The sequence below is a fragment of the Rhincodon typus genome, chromosome 6, assembly GCF_021869965.1.
Source record: "Rhincodon typus isolate 14 chromosome 6, sRhiTyp1.1, whole genome shotgun sequence".
Classification (NCBI taxonomy): domain Eukaryota; kingdom Metazoa; phylum Chordata; class Chondrichthyes; order Orectolobiformes; family Rhincodontidae; genus Rhincodon; species Rhincodon typus.
In genome coordinates this window covers 44,365,530-44,380,986 of record NC_063337.1, presented here as the reverse complement: position 1 = coordinate 44,380,986, position 15,457 = coordinate 44,365,530, and the positions used below count along the sequence as shown (strand labels likewise).

Genomic DNA, 15,457 nt, shown 5'->3' with positions numbered 1-15,457 from the left:
TACCACAAAGAAATCTTGTCTCTTTTCTGCTAAACAGAGAAACTGACCTCTTTGTGAGAGAGATTTGCTTCATCACCTCCCCCCAAAAAAGTGTTCATCTTTCTGTCTCTGTTTCTTTTTGTGTGTATCTTTGCCTTCACCCTCCAATTTCTCTGCTTGTACACTCCTTTGTGTCTGTAGTTCTACTTTATGTCTGGCTACATTTCTTTTAGTTTTGATTTGCCTTGTGTTGGTATTGTTTCAGGTCGAGGATTAGCAAATCGCATGGACTTCGATACACCTAAGCCAAAATATTCAAAGTCTTAGAATGCTTTTTCAAACATTCCTACTTATAAATTACACGGATGTTTTAAAACAAATTCAAATTTTCATTCCTGTATAGCTTTAAAATCATCTAAGAACAATCTTTTCCCTTTTCTCATTTGAAAATGATAGCAAACATTTGTACATTTATTAACTCCTTTTTGCAGTGTTGTCAGTGGTCATGGTGGCCACATACATGTCCTCGTTGAATTTGTTAGTTTAAAAATGTTTACTTCTTTGAACAATTCCATAACACTACTTAATAAACTATCTGCTTAAAAAAAAGACGAAATGTGTTCTGAGCTTACCTGTAAACGTGGGTAATGGCACAATGTATGTAAAATTTCTGTTAATTATGTTTGAAGTTTTTCACTGATTGCTTTGAGGTTTGAAACAACCGTAAATTGCCACTTAAATACATTAGAAATTGCAGAGACTAAATAATTCTGAACCTCAGATTTTGCATTTTATTTGCCCCATATATAGCATACAGACTGAAAATCTGGTTTGATGGTGGTCTTGATTGGACACTACAGGTGTTGTATGGCGATCAAGACACCACTGATGTATGTGCTGTCACTTATGTGACAAATCAAGCTGGATACCATCTTGGTAAAGAACAGGCATGGTTTTGTTTAGCATCATCCAAATCAGAACGAAGCAAAAGAAATGTCTGGTTAAATGGTCACCAGTTGTAAAGGAGGTTGGTATTGGCGCGGCTATATCAGTCATTGCCAGTCTTTACAAAAATTTGCTCTGGACTCCACTCCTTAAGTTTGTCTAAGACCTCGGCTAGACTGAGAAAGTGTACTGGAGAAATTTTACAGATTAAGGGTACAACTTCAGTTCTGGTCTCGTTTATGAAGGAGCTGGTTCAGTTACCACTCATTGTAGTAAAAGGCTCAGGCCCAAGCTTGCTGGGGCAAAATTGGTTGAGAAAAATTCACCTTATTGGCTCAACACTTTCAAATGAGAAAATGGCTGCCTGAGTGAAGTCCTAATTAAATACCTAGAAAATTTTCAGGAAGGTCTAGACACTATCAAAGGAGCCAAGACCACCTTGCATGTTGACTGGGAAGGTTCTGCAAGGCCCGCTCAGTGCCATTTGCCTTACGGGCAAAAGTAGAGGCAGAAAGCAGGAGGCTGAAAAGTGAAGGAATCATCAAACCAGTCCAGTTTGCAGAATAGGCAGCACTGGTTGCACTGACTGGGAAGCCTGACAGGTCGGCTTGCCTTTGTCAGGATTTTAAACAAACAGTAAACTGCTTCTGACGGCTGGGTAAATACCTAATCCCTCACACAGAGGATTTATATGCAGAACTGGCAGGGGTGCTGTCCTTCATGTAGCTGAACATAAGCCTTGCGTACCTTCAATTGTGGCTAGATGAAGATTCCCAGAATCATGTTACAATTAATACCCATAAGGGTTTGTACCCATATACGAGACTGCCTCTTGGGGTCATATCAGCCTGTGCCATTTTTCAGCAGACGATCGAGAGCATTTTACAAGGTCTACTCCAAGTCACCATTTATCTGGAAGATGTGCTAAAAACAGGGAAGACCAATAAAGAGCACTTAGAGAACTTGGACACAGTCCTTAGGTGTTTCTTGAAGGCAGGCATATGCCTTAGAAGGCAAAGGTTTGTGTTCCAGACACCACAAGTGATCTACATGGGCTACAGAGTCGACAAGACTGGGTTACATCCCTTTGAAGATAAAGTGAGGGCAATCAATGGTACCCTAGCTCCCACATTTGTACTGGAGTTTAAGTCTTTCCTTGAATTGGTCACTTATTGTGGTAAGTTCATATGTAACCTGACCTCCAACTTGGCACCCTTACACCTGCTATTGAAAAAGGGGCAAGTTTGGAAATGGTCTCGTAGCCAAGATGTAGCCTTTAGAGCAGTGAAGAAGCAGCTATCATTGTCTAAGGTGTTGGCTTACTGTGGTCCCAATTGAAATCTTGTGCTGACATGAGATGCCTCCCCATATAGTATTGGGGTAGTCTTGGCTCACAGATGGCCCAATGGAGAAGAATGCCTGATAGCGTATGCTTCCCAGACTTTGGCTAATGCAGAGTGCAAATATCCCCAGGTAGAGAAAGAATCTTTGATGTGAGAAAGTTCCACCAATACCTTTTATGGACGTAAATTTGTAATAGTAATAGACTACAAACCCCTACCAGGGCTACTCAAAGAGAACAAGTTTGTGCTGCTCATAGCTTCTAGTCGAATTCAGCAGTGGGCTTTAATACTAAGTGCATTCAATTACTGTCTGGGAGGCCACGTAGCAAATGTGGATGCCTTTGCTGGCAGATACTCCACTGGTGGTGCTGCCATTGGAACAGCATGTTCTGGTTGCAAACTTTCTGGATACCTTGCCGGTCACAACTGACAATATTAGACTGTGGATGCAAAAAGATCCAGTCTGGCAAAACTAAAACAACTGGTGGTGATGGGGGAAACAAAAGAGCCGTCACAACCAGAATTGAAACCTTTTAGAACCTGACAAGACCAGATCACCGTAGAGGACGGCGTATTATAATAGGAAGCAAGAATGATTGTCCCGAGCAAAGTTTGTTGCTAGATACTGGCTGAACTCCACCAGGCTCATCCAGGGATGTCCAAACTGAAGATGTTGGAGAGAAGTTATGTCTGGTGACCAGGATTAGATGCTGGCATAGTTGCATTGGTGGGGCAGTGCCCACAGTGCCAGCAAGGACAAAAGTTACCACCAGCAGCTTCCCATATTCGTTGGAAAGGCTGAGTAAACCCCGAACTCAGTTACACATTGACAGTCCTTTTATGGGCTGAACATTCTTAGTCATTGTGGATGCCCACTCAAAATAGTTGGATGTGCATAGTGTTCATTTGTCAAACATGGGGATGATGATAGGTGGTGGGCATCTTTTGCAATACACGGGCTCCTGGAAATGTTGATCGCAGATAACAGGCTATCATTTATCAGCAGGGAATTTGAGTATTTCCTAAAGTCAAATGGCATTCGGCATAGAAGGACAGCTCCATACTATTCATCGTCCAGTGGTCTGGCAGAAAGAACAGTCCAAACTTTGAAGGCAGGCTTAAAGAAACAGCCTATAGCTTCACTTGATACCAAACTGTTGCAGTTCTTATTTGTTTATCGGGCAATCCCTCATGCAACTACAAGGGTTGCACTGGCAGAGTCACTAATGGGGAGAAGACTCCATCAGGTTTAAACCTGATATTCCCAGGCCTGAAGGGGCAGGGTGAAATGGCAGGAGCACCAATGCTGAATACAAGACTGCTGTAAGTGAGAGAGGCAGTTTATTTCAGGGGATGAAGTTTAATGCCAAGACCACGGAAATGGCTCTGCATGGGGAAGAGGCATGGCCGATGCAAGATCAAGTCCAATGACATATGAAGTTTGGGTAGGAGAGGCGATCCTGAACAAGCACCTGGACCACATGAAAGCTGCAAACTCTCTCAAATGGGGCAGGAGCAAAACATACATAGACTCTCAGAACAGCTGGAAAGGCTGTCAGAACCAGTGGGTTCTTCCCCTTTGTATGGTGCTAGAGAAGCCTCAGGGTCTGAGATGGATATGGTGGATGTCACAGCCTTGACACCTGAAGAAGAAGAAGATAAATTTCTTCTGAGATGCTCTGGGCATAAGAGGCAGGCTACAATCTGGTAACATGCCACCCGTATCCGAGGCTGAGTCGGAGGAATTGGACCCAGTGTGAAAATGCCCCATGAGTGGCGACAAGAAAAAGAACAGGCCTATGTCCCTGGACTTGGAGGGGGAGGGGTGTCAGGTAGATTGCGTAGAATGTGTTCCCTGATTGGGGCTGATAAGCTGATCCAATCAGGGAGCCTTGGCCAACAGATATAAATAGGAGTATCAGAGGTTCTGAGACAACAAGGTGCAGGGCTGGATGAACACAGCAGGCCAAGCAGCATCATAGGAGCAGAGAGGCTGACGTTTCGGGCCTAGACCCTTCATCAGAATCTCTGCTCCTATGATGCTGCTTGGCCTGCTGTGTTCATCCAGCCCTGCACCTTGTTGTATCAGAGGTTCTGTTCACTCTTGAGAGCTCGTTGCCAATCAAAATGTTACTGCCCATGCTGTAACTTGCAGCAAGCCCTATTCCCAAACTGCCCTATACTCACTGATCTACATTGGTGCCTGGTTAAGCAATGACTGATTTTAATGTCATTATTCTTGCTCTAAAATCCCTCCACAGCCTCAATTCTCCTATGTCTGTGCTCTCTTCTTACTCCATAACCTGTCTTCCTCTAGTTTTGGCCTCTTGTAATTGCTGAACATTAGTGGCTGTTCCTTCAGTTACCTAGGTCCTAATTTCTGTAATTCCCTCCTTTGTCTGCTCAACTTCTACTCCTCGCTTTCCGCCTTTAACATATTTCATAAAGCTTAGCTCGATAGCTAAACTTTTAGTCAACTGACCTCATTGCTCCGCATGTGGCTTGGCATCCTGCTTTATTTCATAATATTTCTATGAAATGCCTTGAGGTGTTTTGTTACATTAAGATTCTTGAGTGTTTTAGAGGGAAATAAACTCCTGACATAATCATCCATTTCTAATCCTGAAACTTTGATTTTTACTCCTGATTCTGACCAGCAGGCCCCAGCTCCATGCTTGCCAGCTGTTTCCCCACTAATACCTCTGAAAGTGACGGTATCAAAGGAGTATTGTATTCGTTGATGGTGGGAGATTGCAGATGTCGACTGTAGCAAGACCACAGAGATATTTCGAGATAAAAATTAGGATTTTACACTTAACTTACTTGAAATGGAGAGATGAGTGACAATGGAATTAAAGCAAGCAATATTGATACATTTGAAAGATTATTATACTTCAGAGTTTGAGGAAAAAAGGATGGAACATAGGTCTGATGGTAATGGAAGAATGTACAAGTCCATCAGCAAAGGAGGACTGTAATCACTGTCAGGTAGATGGGATTATGCAGTCTTAATGAGAGATGGAAACATTGAAGTCTCGAGTTCAGCTCAAGATCACAAGCATGTGAAGAGTCTGATTTATTTTGATGCAATAATTAAGGAGGGGAATGGAATTAGCTGCAGGGGTTTGAAATCTATGGAAGGGTCAAAGGACTGCCAAAGATAAATTAAGTTAAATTAATGGGCAAGAAAGCCACAGATAAAGTTTAACTTGCATTTGGCAATATAGTTTTCATAGGAGAATATTGGGTAGGAATTTAATCTACTTAGGATGTCATAAACAGAGCAGGTAGAGAACAAGTCCAGTGAAGTGAGCAGAAGTCTGGCAAAGAGCCCTCAGCTAAGAGGAAGACTAAGTGTCAAGGTTTCTTGGCCCTGAAAAGAAAGTGTTAGATGCGTCCATTATTTGACAAACTGTAATCAATGTTTCAAAACTTTATGGGAACCCCTAAAATTTAAAATTAAGTTTTTAAGCACTTTTGACTGCTTCTTTGTTTACAGTCTAGAAATCTGCTGAGATTAGTTATTCTGAAGTCAAATTGTGAGCCATGGTCCTGCAGGTATGGTGCAAGTAGTCAGGGGAATCATGGATTGTGCGGAGAGTAATCAGACATTTGTCTGTCATCACTTGGGGCTTTCCATCCAAGTCAGCCAGGGGCTGGAACATGGTCAGTCCTGGGGGTTAGCAGAATAAATGTCATGGAAGGGTATCACAGGATATTGTTATGGTAGGGACTTGAGGGGCCTTGACACTGGGAATAATGAGCAGCAGCTTGGGATGCAGAGGGTACAAGGGCAGTGAAGAGGGGATAATTCGATATCTGGTGGGAAGCTGGTGCAAAGGAGCATACAGGATGCTGGTAAGTAGTCACCACCATTGTGGCTTTGATGGTGGGATTGTGTGTCATGATAATGTGAATGACCAAATTGTAGAAATGGACTTGTGGTGGGTGGTGTGACTAAGGAATAAAGTTGGATTCTCATTTCAGGGTGGTGAGTGGAACATGTGGGGTTTCAGTCGATGTGGGCTAGCCAAGGAGTGCAAGATAGAAAGGAACATTGAGGATTGGAGGAGTACGTGATGACCAGGTTGAGCATAGTATTCATGGTATCTGACGTGATGATGATTTGTCGGTTGCGAAATATGGGCTAAAACTAGAAAATGGCTATGACCAGGCCCAGAGTGGACATAGATGGCCAAAGAAGAAGGTTTCATGATGGCAGGCCCTTCAAAGAGCATTTTCATGAATTGTGTCAATGCAGATATTTTGTCAAGAGGGTTTATTTGAATTCACTCAACAGTGTTGGAATGCATAGAAGGAAAGGAAATATTAAACTGAAGTTTTGTGTATTTCTAAGTCTTTAAGATTAAAGGTCATATACTAAACAAATGGACAACAAATAATTACTCCCAGTAACGCTTGCAGAAACCATTTATCTTGCTGTTGTATTTATCAATCTATTTCTAAGAGAAACTAAAAGTAAATTTAATAATTTCCCAAGAGTCCATTAAAAGACCCCTCTGGTGATATTTCTTGCATCACCTTTTTATCACTCAGTCTCAATTAATGTCTCACCATGAATAATTAAATAACTAATTCTGACAGATGCTATGGATTAACTTGCAAGTATGGTGGTTGCCATAACAATAGTGAGAATTGCATGAGATTTTAAGACGTGCATGAGCACATACCTTCTGTATTCATTGCAGATACTGTTGGAGCTGAAAAATAGGAAAGTCCAAAGTTGAGATTAAAAAAGCAATACACTATTGTAATGATGAAAAAAATAAAATCTGGTAGTGTTTGGCTCTGCTTTGAAAAATTGTTAGATGAGCACATTTCTAAGTCTTGTGACACGATGATGTAGTTGTGAAAATGATTTGCATTGCTGTTTCTGTTTTGCTTCTAACTTTCTTGAGCTAGCATCATACATGAGTAGTGTTACTTCTGAAATTCCAATACTTCAGAAATAATCTACTAAAATTTTTAAAAAAGAAATGATTAACATGAATTGTCATTAGTACAGTTCCCTACTGAGATTCCAATGTATGCATGATTAAATCATTTTTCTGAATTACCTACGTATGTGATTTCTGCAAACTAGTTTATTTTAAATACATTAATGCTTCTACAACAACGGAAAAGATCCTATAATTTCAGACCTATCATTTTTATTCAGACTGCTAGAAGCTATTTGCATAACTTTTGCAAAATACTAAAACAGTAATGAATTGTGGTAGTGGAATGACAGGGACTGAAGTGAGGATCTGGTTAAGAGAACGCCCTGGAATGTATAGTCAGTGACAAAGAAACAGTGCTCATGTTCAATTGACTTACAGCTGCCTGCAAACCTCTGGGATTCCAGGTGTTAACATGCAGTTACTGGAGATCCTTTACAGTGCAACATTCTCTCCAGATAATGCATAAGCAAGGAAAGGAACAGAAATTTTCAAACAGTCAGATTGAAGGATCCTGTTTGTCACATACAGTGTTTTAGTCAGAATATAAATATGAATGCTTTAGTTACAGTAAAACTATATTCTGAAAGATAAGACACAAATATAAAATATATATTTTTGTTAATTTTGAACTGTTTGAAAAATGCCTTTCAATAATTAAAACCTTAAGGAATGAAGCTGTACACTTACCAATTTTCAGTACAGTGAGGTTAAATTGCAACCATTACATTTATCATAAAGTTTATTTGTCTCTGAATGGACGAAACAAAACCTTGTGGGTGTGTTTAATGGGTAACTAATGGGCAAGCACACCAATATTATACTTTTGTATTTGTAATACTGAGATTAATGGAGAGTTGTCAGTATAGCAAAGCTTCTGGAGAGGCAGGATAAATGAGACACACTCTTCTGATTCCTCTGCTCATGCATATCCCAGCAATTGCGGTCAGATTTTCTCCATTATTGGAATGCGTACATATAGCCTCAACATACCTATTAACACAAAATCCAGGCCATTAAGTGGCTACATCCTTTGCAAGAATATGCTTTCCCAAAATAAATTATACCCCTAAATCTTGTCCTAAATCTTGCTTGCAACTTTTCTTGCTGCCATACTCTGCCTGCTGAGGTTCAGCTTCATTATTGAATGGACGTTATATCTCAGATGATTCCAATCAAAAACCAAAACCAGAAATATAAACAGAAATAGCTGGGAAAACTCAACAGGTCTGGCAGCATCTGTGGAGAGAAAACAGAGTTAACATTTCAGGTCCAGTGACCCTTCAGAACTAAAACTAAACTAAAACCACCCTGAATTCAGTGAGCTTCAGTGAGTGCTGAGTTGGAAATGCAACTTTAGAGAATTGATGATGATGTATGTACAGCAATATTTGAGAACGTGGAGCTTACACTCAACGTTCAGAAAATGAAAAGCCATCAAAATGCACATGTCATAGCCCTTGTTGATTAAGATTTATGATGAGTTCCTAGAAAATGTAGAACATTCCCAGTACCTTAGGATAACACAATGTGGAGGTGGAGGAGCACAGCAGGCCAAGCAGCATCAGAGGAGCAGGAAAGTTGATGTTTCGGATTGGGACCCTTCTTCAGAAATTGCTGAAGAAGCGTCCTGACCTGAAACATCAACTTTCCTGTTCCTGTGATGCTGCCTGGCCTGCTGTGTTCCTCCAGCTCCACACTGTGTTATCTTTGACTCCAGCATTGGCAGTTTTTGCTCTCTCCCAGTACATTAGGAGTTGTCTTTGACAGAAGACTGATGTGGATGAAGAAATCCAACATTTCCTGAAATCTGCTGGTGCAGTCTTTAACCACCTGAAGAATTGAGTGAAGATTGTAATTTCAAATCTGAAAACAAACACATGGTCTACCATGTCAAGATCGCTATCTTACAGTACACAGCTGAAACATGGATAATGTACAAGAGGCACCTCAAAATATTGGAGTCATCCCATCAAAGCTCACTGTGGAAGATCTGAAATAGTAAGTAGGAGGACAGGTGCATTAACATCAGTGTCCTTTCATAAGCTGGCATCACAAACTCCAAAGCTATGATCATCTGCCATCAGCGTCGTTGGGTTGGTCTCCAAAAGCAGGTCTTCTCCAAGCTTAGTCTGGGCAGGCTTAGCAAGGGAGGACAAAAACAGTGTTTTATGAATGTCCTGAAAGCTACTATGGCAACGAGAGTAGGTAAGTGGCTAGGAATCTTGCAGTGAGTAATTCACCTCTTGGCTCTCCAGAGCTTGTCCTTTGTCTACAAGGCACAAGTCAGAAGATTGATTGAATAATCCCCACTGGATGAGTGTGGCACCAACAACACTCTAGAAACTTGACTCCATTCAGGACAAAGCTGCCCACTTAATTGGTGCCACATTCAAAAACATTCACTCTTGCCACCAACCAGGATTCTTTAATGAACGACAAAATTATTAATTCCTGGTCTGAAGAAGGGTCACTGGACCGGAAACGTTAACTCTGATTTGTGTCCACAGATTGCTGCCAGACCTGCTGGATTTTTCCAGCAATTTCTGTTTTTGTTTTTGTTTCTGATTTCCAGCATCCGCGGTTCTTTCATTTTTTTATTGTTAATTTATTATGGGAAAACAAGTTATTCAGCCTGTCCTCCTGGTGATTCTTTTTCTTTTAAATAAAGAAACAGGTCAGGTGTTCTCTGGCCACAGTCTTGTAAGATGAATTCTCAAAAAAATCATGCATGATGCATCCTCTTAATATTATTATTGATTATCCACTCTGTATTATCTTCACTTGGCAGAATTCAGCCATTTCCGAATAGTTTTAGCAATGGTGTCAGTCTCTATTCACAGTAGGTTTTCTCGAACTTAGCCTTTTGGAATTTGTATTGTGCATTGTTAGGTATGAATTTCCATGTTACATTGTTCACGATTTAATTTTATCTTTTAGGTGATGCAACTTGCAGGCCTTGATGGACATCAGATTGTGTTGCTCCTGGAGGATTACCAATTTGTCGATGCTAGATTTCTTGAGATGGTGAACAGTCTCCTTTCTTCTGGTCTGTATCTAAGTTGTAATTATATACATTAACTATTATACATTAACATTTCTTCTGAGTTGAAATATCTGAAGTATAAATATAAGTCATTTATATTCCTGTTCTTTATAATATTATTATGTGCTTACGTGCATATGTTTCATAGTTTCTGTGACAGAGCTGAGATCCATAGCACAGTTGGCCCATTTTCACCCTCTCTAGTTTTCTCATTGTACTGAGTACTTGCCTTGGTTTTTGAGAGCCTCTATCTTACAATTTTTGGTGGTCATCTCTGTGCGAAACATTTCTCTCTTATAATGTGAAAAATGCAGCAAAACTCAGTGTCCAGTGCAGGGCATAAGTCTGGGGCACAATTACAGGACTTTGGACTGCCTAAATATCAAAGTCATGCTCTTGACCTCCCAGGTCAGGTGTAGAAGAATGCAATGCATTGGCTTTGGCATACTGGGCTGCAGGAGTTGCCAGAACAATTTAGGCAGTAGACTGTCTTTGGGCTCAAGAGCAGGGATTTTGCTCAGGTATTACTTCTTTGGTTCTTCCAAATTAGCAGGCAGGGAAAGAGAAAAGAAAAACATTTGCAACTGTAAGTTTTGAGCTTTTAATCAACCTATATTGCTGACAATGAAATACTTTGAGTAATCAGAAGACACTTAATGGTAGAGTATATGTGGCACACTTTACTGATATGTGCAATGGGTGATGGTCCCATAAGGTACAGAGAGAGACTTTGAGCTTTTGGTTCTATTCCTTGAGCCTTCTGAAGACCTCTGTAAACTACAGTGGAACACAAGATCACAGGAGATAGGAACAAAAGTTACCATGTTACCTGTTGAGGCTACTGTACCATTTAACCCTCTTCCCATATCCCATGATTCTGAGATACCAAAAATCTATCTATCTCAATCTTAAATATCCTCAAGGATGGAACATTTCTAACCCCCGGGGGCAGAGAATTCCAAAGATTCATACATTTTGAGTGAAGAAATTTCTCTTAATCCTAGTCCTAAATGATTAACCCCTTATCCCGCATCTGTTCTCTGAGCAGCATGAACAAACTCTGACTACCCTGTGAAGCCCCTCAAGTACCTTCTATGTTCAATGATATCGAGGCTCATTCCTGTTAGAGACTATTGATCCAATTCATTCAGTTTCTTGGCTTGGGACAACATTCTCTTCCAGCAAGCAATCTGATGAAGTATCGCTGCTCCAACACAAGTATATCTGCTATAATGCCAGCTGATGGTATTACTGGACAGATACCAGAATGAAGTATGGCTTGAAATGGCATAGTTTTTTTTTGATTTGTTGACGTTATCTGTCACTGGTTCAAAAGCACATAATATTGCAGGTTTGGTCTTTAACAATAACACTGAAGTTTATGACACAAAATCAATAAATAAATAGAATTAACCAAATATTTCACATGTAATACACAGTTAAAGATTTCAAATCACTTCATAAAATCATAATCCTTTTAATCCCAAAAAACACTGTTTTACAGATCCGAAAAGCATCCTTTTACAATACTTGCATCAGACAGAAACATTTCCTTTCTCTAATATCACTAAAGGCTTAATATAACTCTGACTTCAACTTCCAGTCTGAATAATCTGATAGCCGCTTCCTGGAGTCTTCCTGGAATAGGAGTAGGCCATTTTGCCCCTTATTCCTGCTTCACCATTCAATAGGATCATGGCTGGACCAACATTCCTCATGTCCATTTTACTGCCTTTTCCCCATAATCCTTGTTTCCCCCACTGCTCAAGAATCTATCTATCCATGTCTTAAATAAACACAAGGACTCTGACTTTTCAGCTCTCTGTGGCAAGGAGTTCCAGAGACTGACACCCTCTGAGAGAATAAATTCCTCTTCATCTCAGTCTTCAATTGGCACCCCTTTATTCTAAGTCTGTGCATTCTGGCCATGGACTCTTCCATGAGGGGAAACATCCTCTTATTATTTACCCTGTCAAACCTCTTAAGAATCCTATATGTTTCAATGTTTCATATGAGCTTAAGCTTTGTTTCACATTACGTCTTTAGGTTTTTACCAAACTACTTCTGGAACTATTGTTAAACTCCCTACTCTGAGGTAACCTACTTTTTAACAAATCTAAACTATCTTTTCCCTTTCTCAGATAACAAGGTGTAGAGCTGGATGAACACAGCAGGCCAAGCAGCATCACAGGAGCAGGAAAGCTGACGTTTCGGGCCTAGACCCTTCTTCAGAAATCTTCTCCTTTTCTCAGCTGCTTTACACATCCATCTTCAATAAGAACCCCGCAGAAATGCCACAAACTAGAACCAAAACTGAAGGGTTTCTGTCCAAGCTATCAGTGTTTCCCTGCGAGCTTAAAGTTCGAGAATCTTCCACCAGCCAGCCCAACATGCCATATTGTATACTTTGTTCGTTTGTAAACTTTCCATATTTAAACAAGTCCCATCAGCTCTTAGAGATTATTGCTTTTAAACTGTTTTAAAATTATGATAGCTACAGAAATATGTATAAATTAATCATTAAACCCTATCAGACACACAGAGAAACCCAAATGCCACTAATTCAAAATTCAAAATCAAAAGTGAATCATATTTATATATATATATATATATATATATATATACACACACATATATAAAAATCATACATCCTTCATCACAGTATCCTACCTCAAATATGGAGATGAAAAATTTGCTCAATACTCCAAGAATGGTCTCACCAAAACTCTGTACAACTTTTTCAAGACTTCTTTGTTCCTGTTAATCCAATCACCTTTCAATAAAGGCCAAAATGCCACGTGCCTTCTTAAATGTTTGCATATCTGCATGTATGAGCACACTAAAGTCTCTCTGAACATCAACTTTTACAAATTTCTTGCCTTTAAGAAAATTTACCTTTTCTAACCTCACCACCAAAATGAATGACATCACATTTATACATATCATATTCAATTTGCTATTTGATGTCAATTGAGTTAACCTGTCTAAATCTATTTGTTTTCTGTATCCTTCTCAACTTACATTCCCATTTAGGTTTGTATGGTCAGCAAACTTTATATTTTACTGTATTTTACTGTCAGTCTCTTTGTTTAAGTCATGAAAATAGAATGCAAATAGCTGAGGATCAGCATTGATACTTGAGACACTCCACTAGGTACAGCCTGCCAAATAGAGAATACCATATTTATGCCTGCTCCCTGCTTTTTCTCCATTAAACAATCCTCTATCTATGCTAATATGTTACCTGAGCTCTGTGTCCTTATTTTGCCAGTTAACCTTTGTGTGGCACCTTATTGAATGCCTTTTAGAAATTCAGTTATAATGCATGCAGTAGTTCCCTTTTATCTGCACTCTTGGGTATATCCTGAAAATGTCTTTAACTTTTCAAACAGGATTTCCCTTTCATAAAACCATATTGAGTTTATCTGCTTTGCTAAAGTACATGTCAAGAATTCCTTAGCAATAGATTTCCTGGAAAGTGATTTCGGACCAGTGCGCATGTAGTTCCCACTTTTCCTCTCTGTTCTTTCTGGCATAACAGTGGCATGTTTTCTCATTTTCAGTCTTCTGGGACCATTCCAGAACATAGGGAACAGATGTATGTAAACATCATGAATAACAAGGAGACATTAAATGCAGAACAAAAGCCTATATCCTTCTAATGGCACTTTACAACTCTTTTGTTCATCTTGGAAAGTTTCCAAGACACACAAGTTTCAGTTGTTAACCTTTAACACTTTGTGCTGCTTAACATATTGCTTTCAACAAGTCTGTTAACATCCATCGGTTTACTGTCTGCCTGAAAGACAGCACCTCTGATAGAATGCAGTACTGCTTTACTATTATACTGTAATGTCAGCCTAGCTCAGGTGCTTCATAGATTCATACAGCATGGAAACAGACCCTTTGGACCCACCTGTCCACACTGACCATGTTCCCAAACTAAACTAGTCCCACCTGCCTGTACTTGGCCCATATTCCTCCAATCCTTTCCTATTCATGAGCTTATCCAAATGTCTTTTAAACAGTTTGTGGAATCAGACTTTAAAAGAAAACCTTTTGCTTCAGAGAAATAACTTTTACCACTGACCCAATGCTGACACTCAAGTATAAATTCTCCTCACTCCATTTTTCATTCAAATAGTTTCTGTGCTCAGGGCAGAAAAAAATAAAATTAATTGATAGAACATTATACTGATCCAGCCAGTCTTGATATGCATATTATCCATCTTTAGAAGATCGTAGAACTTGTTATTCACCTTTAACTGTAACATAATTGAAGTTCTTAAACATAAGATTGATTCAACATTCAACTGTTATTCCTTGTGATTGGCAATCTTGGTCTTTTTGGTGTCTAGTTTCTTGTTTTTCTTTCAAAAACACATGTTATTTTAAGACTTCTACTTTGGAGAACATTAGGAATTCATGAAATAAAGTCAACGTAATTTGTTCAGTTAAGAACGCTTAGCACGATAACCTCTATTAGTTTGTATTTTCTTTAAAATTTAGCACTTAATGGATGTATTCTGTTTATTTTTGTCTTTCACGCTTAGCCATTCACAATCAAACAGGGATTTAACTGTGGTTTTATGCAATTTTATCGTCAGGTGAAGTGCCTGGACTATATACGCCAGAAGAACTGGAACCAATTCTGTCGCCTTTAAAAGACCAGGCTTCACAAGATGGATTCACTGGACCAATCTTTAATTACTTTGCATACAGTGAGTAAAGTTTAAGTGAATATTTTTTTTCTTTTTGTGGTACAACAGGGTATGATATGTTAATGGACTGGAAGCTCATGTTCAAAGTCCACCATGACAGTTTTTAAATTGAACTTGATAAATTTGGTTATTTATGTGCAATCACCCACAAAAAGTAAATCATAAAAAGCAAGCAAAAGCTAATATCCTTCAGGGAATGTTCCTGGTCTAGTCTGTTTGTGAACATTGTTTCCACATGATGCACTGAAACTAACATAACCCATGAACATGGAGTTGGTGGCAGAACTATGAGGGAAATCGAGGAGGGCGTCTTTGATTTTCATACTGGTTTGTTCCTGCCTTTAGGCAGACCTGCATCTTGGAATGGCCAGTAACCAGTGATTATTTTTAATGTAACAAGGTGTAGAGCTGGATGAACACAGCAGGCCAAGCAGCATCAGAGGAGCAGGAAGGCTGACGCTTTGG

The 15,457-nt window shown here is 39.6% G+C and overlaps 1 protein-coding gene across 3 annotated transcripts in view; it reads left to right on the top strand.

The window, feature by feature from the left end:
- LOC109928522 (cytoplasmic dynein 2 heavy chain 1) overlaps positions 1-15,457 on the top strand; it is a 534,366-nt gene that overhangs the window by 164,143 nt on the left and 354,766 nt on the right. For all 3 annotated transcript variants that reach the window (XM_048597671.1, XM_048597673.1, XM_048597672.1), the window contains exons 51-52: positions 10,166-10,274; positions 14,879-14,992. In XM_048597671.1, the coding sequence (XP_048453628.1) occupies positions 10,166-10,274; positions 14,879-14,992 (223 nt within the window). The remainder of the gene's footprint in view (positions 1-10,165; positions 10,275-14,878; positions 14,993-15,457) is intronic.